This window comes from Thermobia domestica, chromosome 9, assembly GCF_964235325.1.
Source record: "Thermobia domestica chromosome 9, izTheDome1.hap1.1, whole genome shotgun sequence".
Taxonomy (NCBI): Eukaryota; Metazoa; Arthropoda; class Insecta; order Zygentoma; family Lepismatidae; genus Thermobia; species Thermobia domestica.
Window position 1 is genome coordinate 31,711,193 of NC_137462.1, and position 23,224 is coordinate 31,734,416.

General features: G+C 31.6%; 1 protein-coding gene across 2 annotated transcripts in view; it reads left to right on the forward strand.

The window, feature by feature from the left end:
* Positions 1–22,828, forward strand: part of LOC145694524 (sodium- and chloride-dependent GABA transporter 1-like) — a 195,658-nt gene extending 172,830 nt beyond the window's left edge. For both annotated transcript variants that reach the window (XM_081770838.1, XM_081770840.1), the window contains exons 9-12: positions 2,434–2,586; positions 5,852–6,055; positions 9,254–9,424; positions 13,714–22,828. In XM_081770838.1, coding sequence (XP_081626964.1) covers positions 2,434–2,586; positions 5,852–6,055; positions 9,254–9,424; positions 13,714–13,848 — 663 coding nt within the window. In that variant the 3' untranslated portion in view covers positions 13,849–22,828. The remainder of the gene's footprint in view (positions 1–2,433; positions 2,587–5,851; positions 6,056–9,253; positions 9,425–13,713) is intronic.
* The last annotated feature ends 396 nt before the right edge of the window (positions 22,829–23,224 follow it).

Consider the following 23,224-nt stretch of genomic DNA (forward strand, 5'->3'; position numbering starts at 1 on the left):
GCTGTCTGATCTCATGGACCAAGTGAATTTTATCACTTCCATTAAGAATCCTTTTCCTTGTCTATTTCTCTTTCTTTACTACTGTCTGTCTGATCTCATGGACCAAGTGAATTTTATCACTTCCATTAAGAATCTTTTTCCTTGTTTATTTCTCTTTCTTTTCTACTGTCTGTCTGATCTCATGGGCCAAGTGAATTTTATCACTTCCATTAAGAATCCTTTTCCTTGTCTATTTCTCTTTCTTTTCTACTGTCTGTCTGATCTCATGGACCAAGTGAATTTTATCACTTCCATTAAGAATCTCTTTCCTTGTCTATTTCTCTTTCTTTTCTACTGGCTGTCTGATCTCACGAACCAAGTGAATTTTATCACTTCCATTAAGAATCCTGTTCCTTGTCTATTTCTCTTTCTTTTCTACTGGCTGTCTGATCTCATGGACCAAGTGAATTTTATCACTTCCATTAAGAATCCTTTTCCTTGTCTAATTCTCTTTCTTTTCTACTGTCTGTCTGATCTCATGGGCCAAGTGAATTTTATCACTTCTATTAAGAATCCTTTTCCTTGTCTATTTCTCTTTCTTTTCTACTGTCTGTCTGATCTCATGAGCCAAGTGGATTTTATCACTTCCATTAAGAATCCTTTTCCTTGTCTGTTTCTCTTTCTCCTCTGCTGACTGTCTGTTTCTCTCACTATCCCTTTGTTGTTGATATTGCCTTTTCGAAATGTAATTGCTTTGCTTGGCCTCGTTGCTGTCTATATTCCTTTCCGGTTAAATTGTTAGCGATATCTTCGTTGTAAGAGATACGAAATCGGAATCAATGTTAGGTTATTAGATGTCTATATTTCCTACAGCAGCTCAAGGTTCCAACGTGCTGCAGGTATCCTTATATAACTTTTCTATTATACTTTTGTAACTTCTCCACTACACTTCTATACCAAAACTAGCAGAATTCCCGTTCTTCGCACGTGGATAATTTCATTTTGGACATAAACGACACCAAAATTGCCACTAATCAACTTAGGAACCCCAAAACCTTTGAATTCGACAGTAATATCAGTCATTTTCAATTATCTTTACATGCCAACATCCTTCCTTAGGAGTACTAATAAGGCTGAATTTGGATTTAAACGGCATCGGAAGTGTCACTGTTCATCTCAACTAGCCCGAAAACTAAAGATTCAACACTAATAACGGTGATTTTCGATCATTTTTAAATATCTCCCCCTCCCCTAAGTTGCACCGTCAAAGTGAAATGATAAAAAACATCTCATTCGCGAACTTCATCTATGTTGAAACTTTGATCGAGATCGGTCTGGTCGTTCAAGAGCTATTAAGTCACATACATAGTCACTTTCATTTTTATATATATGGATTGGGAACCTCACGGCCTACAAAGATAAGTGTTCGGTACGGGATGTCAAAAGTATGCTTGTTGCCGTAATAAGTTTCGCCGGATCTTAAGAAGTAGTAAGAAGACATTTTATTTCAAACTATATTTTGTGAACATGTGTACAACTTCTGTTTATCTGTAAAGTAAAATTATATTGTTCCAAGGTTGTTGCATGATATCATTATACCGTGATTGCAACTGCTCAATTGGGTTCTGTATTCAGATAGACAATTGAAAATGGCCAATTAAATGATAAGTTTTTAATAACATATATATAAAAAAAGAGAGTATAATCAAAACAAATTATTCCGCATTCAAACGTAAGTGTGCCAAATTTTAATTCAACACAAATATTTCTCGTTAAATTCTTCAGTGCCACTTAAATCAAACAATTTACCTGAAATCTTCCAGAGTACATTATTATATGAAAAATAAATCACGAATCCACAACACTTATCAGTTTGTTTCCAATTACATTGCCGAAAAGTCAGTTCAAATTTAGTATAATAACACTGCTTCCCGAAGAAATTTTCGCTTTATTTAACACCGACTAGTTGATCCATTCTTATAGAATTTTTGACTATAATAAACGCCAAACATTAATAACACATATGTCCATTAAACAGTCCACATTTTACACTTGACGCTATCGAAGAATACTTTTAGTTGGATCCAGCCGGTGCATATTTTTTCTCTGATTATACATTATAGATGTCAGCACCTGTCAGCCTACTTCTACGTACCCACCTGACCGCCAGAAGACCAAGGTCAAGGCTGGTTTCTATAGCAACTGAAGCTAACCAAACAGCTACCTTCAACCTATTTTGGCTGTTTTTATTATTTTTTTTAAAATTTTTTTTAGGAAAATTTAATAAAATTTAATAAAATCGCGCAACAATATTCACATAAATTTTAATTTGTAATTATATTCTTCTAAAATTAAAAGTAGTACCATTCAAATTTTTATGTTATTTTAAAATAAGAACACTATTTAAAAGAATTGTCTTTAGTAATGTTATTATTTTTTTCACGTATTTCACAGGTGCTTGGAATTGATAGCGAATTTTGCATTGTTGAGTCATTTGTTACTGGTATGGTTGACAATTGGCCTCAAGTATTGCAGCCACACAGAAGGAAGTTTACTTTTGGTATCTGTGTGTTTATGTTTCTTCTTGGAATTCCTATGGTTACACATGTAAGTACTTTTAATACATCCTTGTGTATTTAAGGAATAAATTTTAAAAAAAGTCTTCATTTTCAAGTTTAGAAGTCTACTGTTTATGAATGTGATTACAATTTATCCAGTTAGACAAATTAAAGTTTGAACAAAGTTATTCAATTCACATTTTGGTTTTCTGTCGTTCTTACATTTTCGAGTGTTTTTCTGTCCAAGTTGAATGTGGAATATGTTTAATTTAAAGTTGAGTTGAGTTGATTTTGACTTTAACGTCCCTTTTAGCAGCGAAGCTATATAAGACGGGACCTACTGATTAACGTGGAATTCGAACCAGATGAGCTCCCACCGGGAATCGAACCCAGATCTCCCACGCCAAAGGCGCATACGGTAACCGCTTAGCCACGAAGGAGCTCTGTTTAATTTTAAGTAATATGTAACAACATTTGCAGCGAGTTATTGCAGTGAGTAATAAAATAATCAAATGGGGGTACGACGTTATCTGTGATCTCGAACTCTGTTTTAAAAATTCATACAATAAAAGACAAATTCTGACCAAAGCATATAATAACTAATAAATGATAGCGTTACAGTTTCGGCAAAATATCTTTGCCTTCATCAGATACGTTATGAAATCATGAACTATGAATTGTGAATTTCATCATTATGAATTTCATATTTCATGTGTCTGATGAAGATAAAGATAATTTGCCGAAACTGTAACGCTATTATTTATTAGTTAATATATGCTTTGGTCAGAATTTGTCTTTTATTGTATACAAGAAGTTCCAAAGCTAAAATAAATGGTATTCAGATAAAAATTAATGTAAATTAAGAGCTTAATGAAATTCTTGAAGTAGGTGTAATGACCTTCTGTGATTTTCTTAGAAGCATTTTAGTTTTTGCCTGGGAGAGCGCTGAGAATTGTCTGGAAAAGAAAAAAAAAATAAGGAAACTATCAAGAATAATATTTAAAACAGAATGTGTTAATATTTTGGAAAAAAGGTTTCTCACATCAAGATAAGAGGAAAAAGTTCATAAGTTTCGGAGTTATAGGGTGCCGAAAACGTGAAACAAGTGAACTTTAAAAGTTCGTAGCTCTACTACTATGGGATATATCGTAGTCGGGTCAAGACATCATTGAGGAACTGGTATGTGAACTATCCAAATATCCATGTTTAAGAATGCTTCAGTACTTGCCCACCAATTTTTAGAGAGGTAGTTGTAGAGCATAGATGGCCATTTTCCATTGGGCTCGCTCGCGCTCGCGCTCACTTCTCTCAACTGAGCTCGCACTCACTCGGGCTCGCGCTCATCTCTCTGGACTGGGCTCGCGCTCACTCGCGCTCGCGCTCACTTCTCCTAACTGGGCTCGCACTCACTCGGGCTCGCGCTCATCTCTCTGGACTGGGCTCGCACTCACTCGGGCTCGCGCTCATCTCTCTGGACTGGGCTCGCACTCACTCGGGCTCGCGCTCACTTCTCCTAACTGGGCTCGCGCTCATTCGCACTCGCGCTCATTTCTCTTAATTGGGCTCGCGCTCACTCGCGCTCGCGATCACTTCCCTCAACTGGGCTCGCGCTCACTCGGGCTCGCACTTACTTCTCTCGATGGGGTTCGCGCTCACTGGGGCTCGCGCTCACTAATCTCAAGTGGGCTCGCGCTCACTCGGGCTCGCGCTCAATTATTGAGCCCGAGCCCGGTTGAGCGTGAGTGCCGAGCTTACGAGCGTCGGGCTCGCGAGTTTGGACACCTATGTTGTAGAGTGATCAAGTACTTCCAAACAGCCTCTCTAAAAATGAAGCAAGTACTGGAGGTTCTGAAAGATGGATATGTGGATAGTTCACATACTAGTTCCTTCGTGATGTTTTGATCCGACTACAAACTATGGACCTTTTAAAATTCTTTTTTTTACGTTTTCGGCACCCTATAACTAAGAAACTATGTACTTCGACCACAGGTTCATACGAACTTTTTTTTTCTTATTTTGATGTGAGGAATTTATTCTCAAAATAATGTAACCAATTTTTGAAACACCCTGTATGCACTCTTTTTTTTATCTTTTCTTCAGGAAATCATGTGTAATGAGATTCTCACATATCTTATCAATAATAGTCAACTATTTTCGAACGTTCTGTACAGACACTACGCGTAATTATTCTGGAATGTTCTAAATCTTACCAAAATTAGAGTCGCGTTCAACAATATTTCAGAGATAGACATGTCTGTATAATTGGAGTACTGTTCTTCGTTGACTTATTGGAGTACTGTTTTTTTGTTTATTTAAGGTGGATCACCACCCGGGAGTCAGTACATATTTTAGCTCATTGCCTTAACTACTGCGCAATGAAATGTTACATTTTATAAAAAAAAAATGCACTATAAGATAGAGTAATGTTTCAGTTACAGCACAAGACACTGATTCAGTTGGTTGTGTCTCCTGATATCGAAAAATGTGACAAATAAAAGAAAATATTTGATTCGTTTTGCAATGAGCACACAAGATGGCATTTGCTGTTAGATCTTACTAGAAGTGCTCCATTTCATGAAATGTTTATTTGCATGTGTAAAGTATTTTAAAGTAACAATCTTATCACGAAATACATTGTTTGACTGTTTTTCGTGTTATGTTTCATATTTTATTTAAATATTAATTTACATTTTAAAAAAATAGATTTTGAGACGAAACTTGCGCAAAACGCCATAATGCGTTGTTGCCAAATTTGTACGTTTACTGTGGTAGTCACAATAAGAAAATTCCTGAATTCTAGCGTTGCAGTTCGAGAAGCACAATTACGGTAAGGGTCGAAAACTAATTTCTCTAGTAAGTATCCAAGCAGAATTCCATTATTACTTCCTTTATTATCTGGCATCAGTAAACACTCGACACTATCTGGCAACGCCGCACTATTCAAGCAGCGTTTAGCATAGTACCGAGAACACCTAGTGATCCACCTTAAATTTAAAAGTTTTGCATGCACTTGGTTTGAACTTAAGAGTTTGTATCTAGGGGAAGCTATCTTGTATTCTTTAAGAGGAAGAAAAAAAGAAAGAAAGAAAACTTTGGTACGTGTCAAAGGTCCAAGGAGTCTTAACTTAAATTGGAAACACCAAAGAGTGGAAACATACAATGTTGAAGACCATTACATTATTTGTACAACAGGATTGGATTAGAACGTTGATATATTAAAAAATATACAAACATGGTCTAACTTTACAGTAACTTCTTAACATATATAAGTTTATTTGACGTTATTAATATTACTTTTCTTTTCTTTATTCTAGGGCGGAGCTTATATATTCCAATTGATGGACTTCTACTCAGCGAGCGGAATGTCTCTTCTGTGGGTGTGTTTCTTCCAGACAATTGCCATTTCCTGGATATTTGGAGCTAAAAAATTCTGTGACTGCGTCCACCAAATGATGGGCGTCCGTCCTAACATTTTCTGGTATATTTGCTGGGTCTTCCTTGCTCCCACCGTCATGGTCGTAAGTAAACTATGTATATTTACTCATCTTAAATTTTCGTTCCTTTTGTTTAATCGTTTTTAGTAATAGCCAATAAAAGTATGGAAAATTTAAAAAGTAACGCATATAGTACTTAGCAAATGCTATTGTTTCCCGGTCTTTTATTGCATATTTGAAATCTAGGGGCACAACTTGTGATATCCTAATTATCGTGGAGTACTTAAATATTGATATAATATGAAAGGTCTTGAAAGCAAAATTAATTCATTTCAATGGCACTTCATAAATATTAAGTAGTCTTTAAAATTATGTAGGCACATGAGAGGATGATTCAAAATAAAAATTAAAAAAAAAAAAAAAAAAAAATGCTTACTTACCAATATATCCTTACGTGAGGAAACTAAATATTCTCCATACATATCTGAGCAACAAGCTGGTTCCGTCTTTAGTGGTAAGATAACAAGAATAAAAACAAAGAAGAGAATAAAACAAAGAAGAATAAAAACAAAGAAGAATAAAAACAAAGAAGAATAAAAACAAAGAAGAATAAAAACAGTGTGGAAACTGGACTACATACCACCAAATGAGCGTAATGTAAAAATGGGTACTAAAGGGGATAAACAGAGCACAAAATGGTTTCTCGTTGTATTATATCTTGCTACAGATTCAAAATAAGGAAACTAGTATCCAGAGAAGGCACCAAGACTTGCTTTACGATCAACTTAATAAATTTGAAATACATTCTAAACTAGAGTAATATGTAATTGCCCGCCAGAACATAGAGCAGTAGAGGAAGTTACGGATGTCTAGAGCCTCACCCTGTTTCCTAGGTGAGCTCATAGTTAGCTGAACGAGAAATTGCTTCCTTAAAAAAAGATACTGTTTTATTAAAAATATATATTGATTCTTCTATCCTTATTAAATTCAAACATAAAATATTTTCCATAACGTTACTGTGTATTTTCTTAACGATACAGTGGGACATACATACGAGAAAGGTAAGCTTGATAATATAAATTGCAAGAGTAGAAAATGTACGACTGGATCATGAATCGAACTCGGGTCTTCGATTTATCGTGTCAGGGCTTTAATCACACCTTTATCTAATCTGCTTCCAGACCACCTCCACATTTTCTTTTTTGATGTCAGTACTCAGCCATTCAGACTACAAGTATTGTATCACAACTTCTGTTGTGCCTGAACAACCGTTGCCTATAGTAATGAAAACATATGATCGTTGAATTGTTACTATATATGTATTATCTTAAACTCAGAAATGTTCCTAAATATTTCTTCTTCTCCTCAGAACATTAATCTTTTATTGGTTTAACACAGCTTTTTATTCTTCCCTATCGTGATCCAGACTTTTCTGGTCGATATCTGTAAATTTTGTAATCTACCTACTGCGTTTAGACTCTTGATGTTCCAATGTTTAATGCCTGTCCATTACTAAGCGATTTTTGTGCACTCTTCAAAATTTGTAGACCTGATTCCTTTTCAGTGTGTGGGTTTCAGTTTTTTGATCTTCTCATTTGGGGCAATTCAGTGTTAAAAATCGCCATTCTCATGCTACGTGTTTTTGGGAAAGATACGGTTTCCTGTTACCTTTCACATGTTAGGAGTGAACTCTTTTTTGACGATACTCTACTGGTTTTTGCCATTGGTCATTGCTAGCTCAGGCACACTTACACTTTTCCTGTAGACCGGACTTCTCCTATGAGGACCGCTTTACAGACCAGAGCAACATTATCCAGGATCCTCTCCTAAGAGGCATGTGCGGTGTTCCATCACACTCAAAAATGGTTATTAATGTCGCACTTTTCAATGGAAACCCATTGTTTACATTCACTCCCGAGTTTAAGCTAATAGTTACAATCATGCGTCAGTTTAGCTTCTTTTGTATTCATTATATGTTAAATGAACCACCGCTACCAATATTTTCCCCTACTGTGTAATACAGGGTGGCCCAAAAGTAGGTATACAGTATCGTACTGATCAGCTCATTGCATTTTATGTAATTTCTTATCGTTATCCATCAGGTACATTTAGTTTCTTTATTATTTGTTCTTAATGTATTTTTACTTATACTTGAAGCTCGGAACAGCTGAAGCAAACAAACCCATAAAGATAGAATGTTATACTTGATCAATGCAGGGGTGTATACTTACTTTTGGGCCATCCTGTGTGCAGATGGGAACTCAAGAGAATACACCGTGAGAAAAAAAATCGACTGTTTCCTTCCATTTATCATACAATAATTTGTATTTTAACATAATTTTTGTGTCCTATTCTATATTGTATTATCATCATCATCATAGGCACTCTGCCCTTATTGGTAGGTTATTTGCCGCAGCTGAGAAAATTCCATGTTCCACGGTTCCCCGCTAATCTCTTCGTCTTCACGTATGATCTTTCTGCTTTTATATCATCCATTAATTGTAGCCTCCTTCGCCCTCTCCCTCTCTTTCCTTCCACCATACCCTCTAGCACGTCCTTCGTGATACAGTTTCTTCTTAGGTAATGTCCCAACCAGTTTCTTTTCTTCTTCTCAATAATATTTAAAAGTATTCTTTTCTCTCCCAACCATTTCTAACACTCTCTCGTTCGTTTTCCGCGCTTGACCCAACTAATTATTTTTTTTTCCATTTTTCTCCACACTTACATTTCAAAAGCTTCCAGTCGTTTCTCAACACTTTTACGTAATGTCCATGTTTCCGCCTCGTGCGGCACAACATTCCACACGAAGCATTTTGAGTCTTTATTGTAGTACGATTTAAAAAAAAAAAAGTTTTCCTCTTGGAATTTTTCGTAAACTAAACTGGAAGAAACAATAGTTAATTTTGTATTTTTGAATGACAATACTTCAAAAAATTTCCTGATGATTCCTTTACTTAATAAGTTATAAGACCAAAGCAAACTCACTTTTCTTCTATCTACCATATATTCCTAATAAGCTCGTATTTTAAAAATACATTTTTTTTTCTGTACCATTCTGTGCTGTATTATGACAGAAAACTTGACAATTTTTCCCTCATCATTTTTTTTGGTAAACTATACTGCGAGAAACAAATACTGTAGTTAATTTTGTACTTTTCAATAAAGGTATTTGGAAAACTTGCCTTAGGATTTCTGCACGTACAGAATATAAAAGAAAACTTTAAAAGAATAGAAGTGCATATTTATTTATAAATTTTTCTTTCTTTTTTTTCTTTTTTTTAGGGCATCTTTATTTTCTACTGCGTACAATATTCTCCAGTAACATACGGCAAATCTTACGAATATCCAACATGGGCTGAAATATTGGGATTCGGAATGAGCTTTGCCTCTATGATTTGGATACCTGGTTACGCCATCTATTATGTTTTCACAACACCTGGATCTATAAAAGACGTAAGTTTTAAGAAGTTCGTTATTGGTGGTGATGACAATAGAAAATTATGTAGATCGCTTTCAAACTTAAATTACTTCTTTTTTTTTTTTTTCAAATTAATACATCTAATTATATAATGAGAATAATTTGCAAGAAAAGTCGAGATTTTACGTCAAATGGAAGCCATTTTGAGAAAGATAAATATAAAATAAGTGTGAAAAAATTAAGAATTGTTTATGTTACTTTTAGATGTAGGTCAAAATAGTTTAAGAAAATGTAAGTGTGAATTTAAGGAAAAAGAAGAAGATAGTGAAAACACAATTTTATGCTAACCAAATATGTTGCTGAAGGTTTAGATATTGATATTTTGAAGAAAATACACGGTGTTACAAAAGTATGTCACAATTTATGGGAATAGATCCTTACATCAAAATAAGGGAAAAGGTTCATATAGACCTGTGCTCTAAAGTGGATAGTTTCGGAGTTATAGGGCCGAAAACTTGAAACAAGTGAAGTGAAAAAGTTCATAGCTCCAGTACTATGGCACTATTGTAGTGACCAATTTTTGGAGGGAGGTTGAGTGCCATGAAGTATTCTCAAACAGCTTCTCCAAAAATAATTGTGGAAGTACCGGAGGTTTTGAAAGCTGGAAATTTGGATAGTTCACATACTACTTCCTCAGTGATGTCTTGACCCGACTACAATCTATCCTATAGTAGTGGAAACTATGAACCTTTAAAGCTCATTTTTTCACGTTTTCTGTACCCTCTAACTAAGAAAATATGCACTTCCGACCACAGGTCCATATGAACTTTTTTTTTTTCTTATTTCGATGTGAAAAATCCATTCCCAAATATTGTGACAATTTTTGTAAGACCCTATATATATATATATATATATATATATATATATATATATATATATATATATATATATATATATATATATATATATATATAAAATTTGTAGTACGGCTATGCCCAGTAGGCTAAAGGAAACGATTGTTTCATGAAAAGTGAATGTGGTTATTGAATACTTAGTGGAATGAGAATGTGGGAGGAAACGGTGGAACCCGAGAAAATCCATGGATACAATGTCACACACAAACTCGCCTAAAATCGAACCAGGAACCCTTATACTAGAGGTTGCACTCTGCCAGTAGATCACCGACCCTCTCAAGTAAGGATATAGTTGAGCAGTTCGTCAAGATGATGTTAATTACTAGATTGATATTTTTTATTGTTTTTTTTTTCTAACAAGTTTTGATTTTATTAACGTTTATTTTTATAATGTTTAACTACGTACAAAACTATTTTACAAATACATTTATTAACAAATTTAAATACAATACAATTAATTATACAGTTTATAAATAATTACTATTACTATACTATTAATAGTATCGATACGATTAATAACACAATTGCAAATGCAGTTAATTATAAACAATAACATACACAACAAGTGACATAGTGGAACATTCTAGATGAACAATACATCTTTATTTAGAACATTAAGAAATTTCATATTTCTTACATACTAATAATGTGAAACTTCAATGATTATTATAATATATTAACCTTAAATAACTTACCTAGGTCTCTTTAACAAGTTATGTGAAGAAACATATTTAATTTAGTGCAAAAAATTCATTATTTCATAATTTAAAGATATGACAGTTATAATAATAGGGATAAGATAATGAATTTTACTTATACAATATAACTATAAAGAATCAATTATTAGTGATATACAAAGTGGCCACAAAGTCTTGTTATTTAACGCTATTTAGAATGCAATAAAAGCATAATATTTACAATATATATAGTTTACAATGAAGTTTGTGTATATGTCTTTAGTGTTTCTTTACTCATTTGCCAATTTCGATGTTACTCGTCTTTTGTCATTTTGAATCTAAACTAACTTATCTACTGAGAATATGTACAGAAGGGCAGACGAGAGTTTTGAATTTATAGTTTTTTAATGTTTACTAAAATTTTCATTTCGATGATTATCAGGTAACATCATAAGACTGACTTTCATTTCAATGCTTGTCAGGCAACATCGTAAAGGCTGATTTTCATTTCGATGATTCTCAGGCAACATCATAAGACTGACTTTCATTTCGATGATTATCAGGTAACATCATAAGAATGACTTTCATTTCGATGATTATCAGGTAACATCATAAGAATGACTTTCATTTCGATGATTATCAGGTAACATCATAAGAATGACTTTCATTTCGATGATTATCAGGTAACATCATAAGAATGAATTTCATTTCGATGATTATCAGGCAATATCGTAAGACTGACTTCCATTTCGATGATTATCAGGCAGCATCATAAGTCTAACTTTCATTTCGATGATTATCGGGCTATTCATAAGAAAGTGATTTATTAAAATAAATTCGTTGAGAATAGAACCCCAAACTACCTAGGTATTAGCTTTTTGAGTATAATGCCTACAGAAATATGAAGAATTCAATAATAAAAAAACCGCCAATTTACATTTTCCCATCTCACCAGATGTATTTTAAAGAAATATTTAGTTATTGTAAAATGATAATTTATTTAGTGAATACTTAAAATTGATGTAAGAAGATCCTAATTTATTTACTGGATATTTAAAATTAATGCTGCAAAGATGATAATTTGTTTAGTAGATAATTAAAGACAGCTTATCAAAATTACAATATATAGAATTTATATTTGAAGCTAATATTTCAGATGACATTCATTTAGTGTGAATATTTTTATGGGCTGCGTTTAAAAATGAATATGGTAGTTTATTTATTAAATATTTAAAGGTAGTGTTTGAAGGTATGTATTTATTTGATTAATATTTGAATCACGTACTGCAGAAAGCAAACATGTCCATATTTCGTAATTTTACACGAGAGGCAAAAAACTGAATAAAACTATCTTTATGATATTTCCAACATATTATGTATTTTTCGTTTGATAATAGAAGTACACGTGATTAAAATACACATGGCAAAATTTGTGTATCACGTAAGGGGATAGCGGGGGGCACTGTTTTGTGTTTTGGACATGTTTGCCTTCTGTAGTAAATGCACTGTTCAAACGAATTGTGGATTGAATTGATTAAAGAAAATGACCATGAAATTGATAAATGTCATTTATTGGAAGGAAACGTAGCTGTTAAACACTTCTGAATAATATGTGAGTTGTGTAACTGTAAACTAATCAGTCATCGTTATCATCAGAACGTGTTCCCGTTGTGATGGGTCAGGATGCTATTGAACTCCAAAATAGCATCGTTTCTTGAGGTATGTGGACGAACGTTTTTTGATGTCATCCATTTTCTTGTTGTTTATGAACAGGACAGAGTGTTTAGAAGAGTTCCGCAGCCTAAAAGTATCCACTATCAAGCCACCAATATTTATGTTACATTGAACATTATATGGAGTTACAGATGAGAAATTGTTTAGCGACTTTTCTGCCATAAAAGTCATCGATCAGACACGCTATTTTGTAAAATTCAGGCCACCAGGAACTCTAGTCTATGAAATCAATCACTTTCATTTGAACAGTGGAAAACTTGTTGGAGATAGTCGAGGAAGTTTTAATGAGCTCAACAACGTCATCCACTATGTAGTTTTCCTTCGTACTCAGCTTCTTCCGTATTATCACGAAATCCCTATCATTGGACATGAAGGAGTGACATCTAACGGAAAAACTACAAAGTCTCATTTACTGCCTATAGGGAACTCGTCTGGGACAAGTTTCCTTTCTGCGGTAAACGGAAAATTCAAGGCGTCGCAATGCCCATTGTTATTGAGCGGACAAGTGTCATTTCGGTTCTAAACGATACATTGACCTATTACAAATCATTATCGTCACAAAAATGGGAATGTGTAAATGTTGGACATGTTTGCTTTCTGCAGTAAGCGGTTTATTTGGCTCTAACATTTCAAGATGATAATATATTTAGTGAATGTTTGGAGCTAATCCATTTTATTACTTCAAATTTTGATTCATGATTAATCCTTGCACAACCAACAAATTTTGATTCATGATTAATCCTTGCACAACCAACAAATTTTGATTCATGATTAATCCTTGCACAACCAACAAATTTTGATTCATGATTAATCCTTGCACAACCAAAAAAATTTGATTCATGATTAATCCTTGCACAACCAACATTTTATATGTAAGAAAGCGTAAGAAGCTTGAAAATGCAAGGATTATCTGGTATTCACATTTTAAAGTAATATGATTTTTAATATTCCTGAGCATGTTAGCATATTGTCTGAAGTAATCCATTTTCTTTCTTTCAGAACATCATCAAAGGACTTCAACCTAACATCAAATCTAGAGCCAAGATTCCAAAGGGCCAGAAGACTGCTGTTATCCCTATGTCAGAAAGTAGTGCTGGTTTGTTGTCGAAGAACAATTCTTTCCTAAATCCGTAACAATTCCTCAATATACCACAATATAGTAGAGGCACCCCAACGAGCCACATCAGGGTTGGAAACCATGGAGGTCACGAGGGTCGGCCTGAGACCGGTAAAAACTAACTTAGTGCACCTCTCAGGCCAGGGCACTCACCCTTAAAAAAGTATTATCCACCAGACAAGAGGTCGCCGTTCGATTACTTAGGTGACAAATTCTCTTTGTTTGTGTACAAGGGTGATAATTTGCATGCGTATATGTGATAAAAGAAAAAATAGAATGGTGAAAACTGACGTAAGGAAATCAAAAAATTAGATCAAATCTTGATTTCTTTCACTAGTTATTTTGAACAGGTTTTTTTTTTTTTTTTTTTTTTTTTTACATTTAGCAGAATTCTTTAATTTTTCAGAATTCCATTATTTAAAAAAAAGGAAAGTAAAGAAATAAGGAATTGTTGATGCATAATCTAAGAGTTTCATTATTATGATATGAACATGTAGATTTATTCTAAATATGCATTAAGAACGGAAATAGTCATCATTATTATCAAAAGAGTAAGAAAATAGAACATGAAGATCCCATCAATGTGTAATGTTAGATTGTTATTATTCCTGCACGAATTTCTTTGTCAAATATGATTTAACTTAGTTTACTTAAAGAAAACTTAAATTATTGCAAATAAATTATAATTATCAAATTAATTTATTTAAGCGCAATTGTTTTATAGTCTAAAATTATATAAAATTAATTAAAAATACAATATGAACTGAATTTTTAAGTGATATTAGTCAGTAAATTAACATATCAAAAAATGTAAGAGAACAAAGTAATTTGTTAATAGTAATTCTAAAATTATTATTAAATTTGATTAACTTAACATCAAATTACGTATACGTTATAATTAAGGTTTGGTAAAAGATGCAAGATTAAAAGGAACTAAAATTCTGAGTTGTACGTAATAGTTATGTGGGTTTATTTTTTTTCGTATCTGCATGTACATATTCCATGTTGTACACAATGTTACATTTTACTTGTAAAGGTAACAAAAGAAGGCCTATAACTATTGTGTGAATTTTTTTTCATTGTTGGTACTTAATTGTTGGGAGATAATAGTGCATGAATTTAATTTGTTTGGATTATACGATACATTTTTGCGTTCCTAGTTCAATTCAACAATGCAAATATTCGCAATGAAAAATGGGAAAGTTGGTTACGAAATTCTTAACAATATCACATCATGTTTAAGTTAATATATATAAATACAGGTCTAATCATTTCATTACTGAGTATTTGGTTTGAAATATATTATTATTTTAAATTCCGATAGATACATTGTAAAATTTCTAGCAATATTTGCATCCTTGACTATTTTACTAGGAACGCATTTAAATATGAACCTGAAATGGTTGTGCCTCTAATCCTATATATTTGAATAATATATATTGTTGAGATGAATATTACTTATTGTAGAGTACGAGGGAGTATGTCTACAATCGGAGACCAAATTATGAGACCAAATGTCGTGAGAGTGTAGAATATTGTTGTGTAGTGTCTTGAACTGCAACAAAAATAATGTAACAACCACAGATTGGATTGGATTTCTCCAACTAAAAAATGCAATAACGTGAAGAACGTTCTAGTAGTATTCCTTAAGGACGTTTTATAAGTATTACGTTTTTTTTTTTAAACAAGAAAAGTACAGAAATATATACATATATATACACACATACATTTAAAATTTGTCTCAAGCCATATTATTATTATTATTGTTGTTATAATTGTTTATTTTACCAGAAGTCGTAGAAGGGTGCATTGGTCATATGTATTAAAGTTCATGTTAGGTATACCATCACCTTACAATATTATGTTATTTGAAGTGTCAAATGATCCTGATGTTTGCTAGAGTAGCAACTGAAATATTTTAGACTGAGAGTAAAATAAAATAATAATTACTGAACTACAAAGGAATTACACTTAAACATAAACATAGTTTACATATTTCTTCTTATAAGTCGTTTGTGTTAACAGTACACTAATTACAACAGCTGAAATATGTACACATATAATCTTTTGTCAGTAATTTGTGTACAATTTTCTTTTGGGTTCGCAGAATATAATTCTTTGTAAGTTATTGAGAAACTATCCGTTAGAATGTGATTGCCAGAAAAATGTGTAGACCGTCAACTTTCACTGGTCATTTCATGTACTAGTATTCATTAATTTATTATTTAGTTTTCAAACAATCTAGTTGAAACATTTTTTCCGATATATTGGGAATATTTTACTTTTGTTTACATTAAGCAAATTCTGAAATTATGAATAATATTTAGAACCGTTCAATTTGATACGTCTTTTAAGAGTCTGACATACTAAAAAATAATACAAAATCTACCTTTTTTCTTTTGCTTATTTGTTCATAGGTAAAAGAAGATAACGAAGTGCAACTTACCACAATCACACATAATGTTATTATACAACAGAAAATATGAACCTGAAGAATTTCAGTGTAGCCATCTATAGATATTACAATGTTGCCAGAATAACATTTCCCCCAAAATCTAAGTTAAGACAGCGACTAGAGGAACAAACTCAACTGCATTTGATTACGTATCATGTTGCTTTGGTATCCTGTGAACTACTTTTTAAATAATATTATTATTTAATTTTAATAACTGTATGTTAAAATTATTTTATTTATTACAAACTAAATACAACTATTATTTAAAAAAATAGTTCATAGGATTCCAAGACATACGTAATCAAATGTAGTTGAGTTTGTTCTTCTAGTCGCTGCCTTAACTTAGATTTTGGGGGAAATGTTATTCTGGCAACACTGAAAATTCATCAGGTTCATATTTTCTGTTATAGAATAACGTTATCTATGATTGTGGTAATTTGCATTTCATTATCTCCTTTTACTCATGAATAAACAAGCGAAAGAAAAATGGTAAATTGTGTATTATTTTTAGTATTGCAGGTTCTTAATGTTTCCACAAGAGGGGAAATATATCACGTAATTTTGTAATATCATTAATTATTTTAACACCTATATTTTTCAGCGAACATCAAAGGTACTGTTGTTTTTTCTCGGTGGATTTTGTAGTCAGTGTTCTCAAGTTTACGTCTAATACATGCACCCTTTTCATAATGTTCCAAAGGTTTCACTAAATTCAATATGAAGTCATATCTTACTGATATTGAAATAGCTGCCAGAGATGAGATTTTATCAATGAAAGCATTCAACGTATCACAAAATTTTCTGACTTGTTAGATATAGTGCCAATAAAGTTAATAATACATCCCAATAAAAAAAATCGGTTCTTTCTGTTTACTGTTGTAAATGAAAAGCAAATCTTATTGCTCAAAACAAGTATAGCTACTGAATTTCGAGATATGGTGTTTGTTTTCTATGTTTAATATACTTGTTGCGAATGTCTCTTTTTCGTGCGCATTTAAAAGAAAGAAATGGAAACAGGAGCCTGTAAATATGTATATAGTATTCATGGACGCTTAAAGAAAAATATCATTTTGATAACATCTCCATTTTTATGTATCATTGCTATTATTATTTTTATTATTATTGCTTTTATTTTATTATTATTATTACTATTATTACCCAACATGGCAACTATAAATCTAACATTTTTATGTTAGAATTTGAAATTATACTGTGGGTGAATATTTTACTCCTACAAAAGGAAAATTAGAACATGTGCCAAATTGATCATTGACAAGAGCACATTAGCTTTCTACTATTTATATAAGTAAGATACTCATGACAATTGTGTATGGATGTCCTCAGACTGTCCTTTTTTAGATTTAATTTGTCTAAATTGTGAATTTTAGTATATCTTCAATGATTCGAAAATATTAATAATAATTTCATTTGATACTGTATCATTATTTATTAATTTATTTATAGTTGATTGGCAAAAAGTATAGCAGCAAGACGTTCTAATTAAATAAAGAAACAGTTAAAAGTTTTCTGACTTTACTTAGGCAGTAAAGTAAGATCTCTTTGGAAATATATTGGTGCCATAAAGAATTTGATTTAGAGTTAAATATAATAATAGAATGCTTATTTCGTACACAACATTATATAAGTAAATTAGAAGAAGTGTATTATTTAATTATTATTATTATTATTATAGACAATGTGCGAAGTTCCTGTACGGTACACATCCTAGCAACATATAAAACTAAAACTATTTAAACAAAGAACGTATTAGCATCCTTATTTTAGAGATGCTTAAGTACAAACACATGATGCATAATATTATGTAGTGTACATATATATATATAGGTAGAGTATGTGTGGAAGACCTTTTTGTTTCTTCACATAAATGGCAAAGTTTACGTGTAAGAAAAAATAACCAAATTACTTCTGATGCAAGTATGTTTAATGCACTAGTAACGTAATTCGAACATTATATCTTTACATATATAATAAATCTATTTATTTATTTATGTATTTTTAAGTTGGACTTCGTTTTATGTAGTTTCCATAGGTGCAAAAGGCGGAATAAACGTATATATCAATTTTTTTGTAGATTTATTGGAATTAAATTGAAAAATCAATTAATAGCCAGATGAAGTAAGTTTAATCAAAGATTAAAAGAAATAAAAAAAAAAAAACTTTAATTTGAAAATTAATTAGTAAGTAATAAAATAATACATTCATGATAGATTATTTCGAAAATTTTAAACGAAACTTCAGTACAGCAAAAATTTAGGTAAGAAACTTAGATTAAAAATTCAAAGCAAGATCAACTTGAAGATCATTCTTGTAAGGTTTTCAGGTAATAATTATATTATTTGCAACGGTTAGTTCTAAAGTGACAGTAAAAATATCAACAAAAACATTTTACAAAATTAAAAATACATTTTCCTATATAAGAAGATCCAATCAAAATGTAGGGAATATTACTTTTAAATATTGAAATAATAATAATTTTTTTTGTAAGTGTAAATTTGGAACATTTTCCAATTATAAAAGATACATAATTAATACCAAAATGTTTGCTCTATTTGAATGTGGAAAAAAACTATATATACTATGTGGACGTTATGTTCTCATGAGTTACACAATTGTCTAAACACAATTATAATAATTTTAGATTATTCATGTTTTTTTTAGCTCGCTTTAACAGCTCTTAAAATACTTAATGCTGCTTGTTTTTGTAGTAGGCCACCTTGTATCATTCAGAATAGCTAACTGGGTTGCATTTATAACGTTCAGGATATAAGTTGTTAATAATAATACAAAAAATGTGATTTTTTATTTGTTGATACACACTAGCATTACTACTACAACGTTTAAAAAGTAGTAATAGTACATTCAGATCTTAGTGCTAATATGTAGTGAGAAAATAAATACTTTTCACATAATAAAAGATTAAGAGCCTGACGTACTAAAAAAAATACAAAATATATCGTTTTTCTTTTTCTTCTTTTTCATAAGTGAAAGGAGTTAATGAAATACAACTTACCACAATCATAGATAACGTTATTCTACAACAGAAAATATGAACCTGAAGAATTTTCATTGTTGCCAGAATAACATTTTCCCCAAAATCTAAGTTAAGGCAGCGACTAGAGGAACAAACACAACTACATTTGATTACGTATCATGTTGTGTTGGAATCCTGTGAACTACATTTAAATAATAGTTGTATTTAGTTTGTAATAAACAAAATAGTTTCAACATACAATTATTAAAATTAAGTAATAATGTTATATAAAAAGTAGTTCACAGGATACCAAAACATGATACGTAATCAAATGCACTTGAGTTCGTTCCTCTAGTCGCTGCCTTAACTTGTTAGATTTTGGGGAAAATATTATTATGGGGCCACTGTAATTTCTATGGATAGCAACACTGAAAAGTTTTCAGGTTCATATTTTTTGTTGCAGAATAACATTATTTATGACTATGGTAAGTTGAATTTTATTATCTCCTTTCACTTATGAGAAACAAACAAAAGGAAAGTGATAAATTTTGTATTTTTATTATGTCAGGCTCTTAAGTAGCAATGTTTCATTATTGTGCCCTTTAAAAAACCAAAAAAACTATAAAAGGTTCAGTGTATTAATAACAAAAATAGTTTTATCTATAATAGTTTCTTTAGTATTGATATGGGTGCTAATAAACACCAAACTGAAATGTTTAAATTCCGTTAATATTTGATATGTTCTTGTTTATGAGTAATTTTCAATAATAATTATTTATTAAATATCCATTGACAAATATTTCATTCATGTTACGTATTGCATTTATTGTCATGTGCAATAAACACTACTTGCAAGAAGATTTTTAAATTATTTAGTAAAATATTAATTTTTTGTCCTTCCCTTTTTTGCTCAATTATTTGCTCGTTAAACGACAATATATTAAAGTACTTGCAACGTAATAGTTTTAGAGCTGCTTGTTATATGTATATCTATGTATGTGATTTAGTCCTCCTTGTTGTTTATGTGTGACAGAAAATGTACCTTGTTTTTTCCTTTCAAGTGTAGAAAATTGTAGTGCAAAAAAATGGAGGAAAAATGGAGCATAGAAAAAATGCCACTAATTCATTTGTACTATTGAAACAAACTGTTGTTAATAAGTATGTAAAAAAAAGATGTGTTTTGGCCTTTTTAGCTAGAAAAAAATATATATATATCTATAAATATATTAAAATACAGCTTGTTGTGGAAATGTTGACATTTTCATAATTCTTGCAAGAGGAAAATGTTTTACAGACAATACTCATTTAACTTGATATTTTTTTATATTGTTGTAGAATCAATGAAACAGAACGCTTGAAAGAAATAAAAAAAAAATGTTAATGCAACTAGATTGTGATTTATGGAAACAGGAAAGAAGAGATTTTTGAACCGAAAAGGTTTATAGCGATATGTATTTGTGAAATATACTATACATATAAAATTTGAGAGTACCTTAGTTTGTGTTGAGCATTTACACATAGGATTTGCAAAATAAAATTATGTGCTCAAGGAGTAAAAAGTAATTTTTAAAAATGGCTGTTGATAAGTTTTTACACAATAACCTTACAAGAGATTTTTCTAGTGTAATGGTTAAGAGTGATTAGGTTTTGCACCTATAAATTAGTCTGAATTATTTTGGATATATTCTATTCGAAACTGTAATCTCAACACCAAATTTTACCCCTAACGTTTTAGTATCAGAACTAGATTTGAAAATAGCCAATAATAAACAGCTCATCGAAATGTTTGTCCTTTTACTAATTTTTGCCCCCATTATATTGTTAATGTGTTAGTTTTTTCACTAATTTTTTGTGAATTATACTGTTTATACTTTACGTAATATTTTTCTGAAATTGTTGTGCAATTGTTTCAATTTATATTTGGCATTGAAACAGCTTCTTGATCTATTTATAAGGACATTTTAAATTTCTCTTAAGAAATTGTTAAGATTAACAGAAATGTTTCATACTTCTCAAAAATATATATATTTTTTTTTGAAATTTCACATTCAGATAAACAAAAAGATATAGTATAGATGAAAAATTGCATTAATTTAGTTCCTAACATGTAGGAGGGTCATTCAGATTTTTTTTTTGCAAGGGCGCCCATCAGGGGGGCTAGGGGAGGCGCTCGCCCCCCTAGGAGGAAATTGTACTTGGGAATATCGAAAATCCAATAGAATTTTTACATTAGTTACAGCAAAATTTGAAACTATATTTAAAACGTCGCTTATACTTGCCCCCCCCCTTCTTGGAAACCACAACATGGGCGCCCTTGCATGTTTGTATGGTTAAATAAAAACAAATGATATCAGCACAAAACTTTATTTACAAAGCCACAGAAACTAATTTTACTTTTCTGTGTAATTCCCATAGTTGTTAAGACACTTATTATAACGTGGGACAAGGTTTTTTCAATGTCAATGTTATACTTATCTGATGCCAAAGAATTGAGTCAGGCTGTCACTGCTTGCTTGAGTTCCTCATCGCTTGCGAGCTGTTTTCCACCCAAAAATACCTTAAGTTTGGGGAATAAGTGAAAATCACTTGATGCCAAGTCAGAGCTGTAAGCAAGATGATCAAAGATGGCTTCCCACTCCGATCTTCATCATGTACGCTGTTCCTTCCTTGATGAAACATAATGCACTATTTCGTCACTGATGACTCGTTCATTGCACTATCACTGTAAACATTCTTTATTGGCCTATAAATTTGAATAGGTGTAACTTTTAGCGCGTTCAGAGAACGAATGGCACTCTGTACTTCTCATTTGGCGGTATTTTTGATTGGCGCCGCCATTTTGAATCGCTGCAGAAACAGATAGCGTAAGCGCACAGCATTGAGACTCGGCTCACACTTAGGTAAAGGAAGGAGCTAACTGTAACTCACATGATTGCAGTGGTTGGAGTCGCGCGCGATGCGCAATCATTCTTCACTCTCTGGAGGGCCCTCGTATATAACAGCTGAATGTTACTTAATTGAATACATTTTGCGTTCTCATTTCTTTTAATATTTTTCTCTCCTCTTATTTTTAACTGTGTTTTTCAGAAGCAATCTTCGTTGAGCTTATGCTAATTAAAACATGTAGAAATGTCTAGTTCCACTTCATTGGTATTATACCTATTCAGACGACATACATTTTGTGTTTTATTGCTGAGAGCAGTTTCACAAATACTGAAGTCAAATTCTTTCCTGTTTTCATGATAAATGTAAAAAAGAGAAAGTACTTCTAAGTAGAAATTAGATTTCCTATTGTAAAGAAAAAAAAAGCAAAAAGAAAATAAAAATATTGCTTTGTATTAATTATGTGATGTACTGATACATGTTAACAGGGTAGTAAATTTTTTTCAACACTGCTTGTTTTCCAGAATATTTTCCTGTTTTCTGAATATTGTGTGAGAGTGACAAAAAATATATACCCAAATGATTTTTTTTCTAATTTATATTTGTATTACGGTATTTTATCAAACTTGGTGAATCTCACTGCTGTAAATAAATCGTACATCACTAATTTCTCTCGTTTTATTTTTGATATGTGATTAATAGAGATTCCATGTTAAGAGCCCGAAATACTAAAAATAATATAAAATTTACCATTTTTCTTTTGTTTTTTCCTCATAAGTGAAAGGAGATAATAAAATTCAACTTACCAGAATCATAGATAATGTTATTCTACAACAGAAAATATGAACCTGAAAACTTTTCAGTGTTGCTATCCATAGAAATTACAGTGGTCCCATAGTAACATTTTCCCCAAAATCTAACACAAGTTAAGGCAGCGACTAGAGGAACGAACTCAAGTGCATTTGATTACGTATCATGTTTTGGTATCCTGTGAACTACTTTTTATATAACATTATTACTTAATTTTAATAACTGTATGTTAAAACTATTTTGTTCATTACAA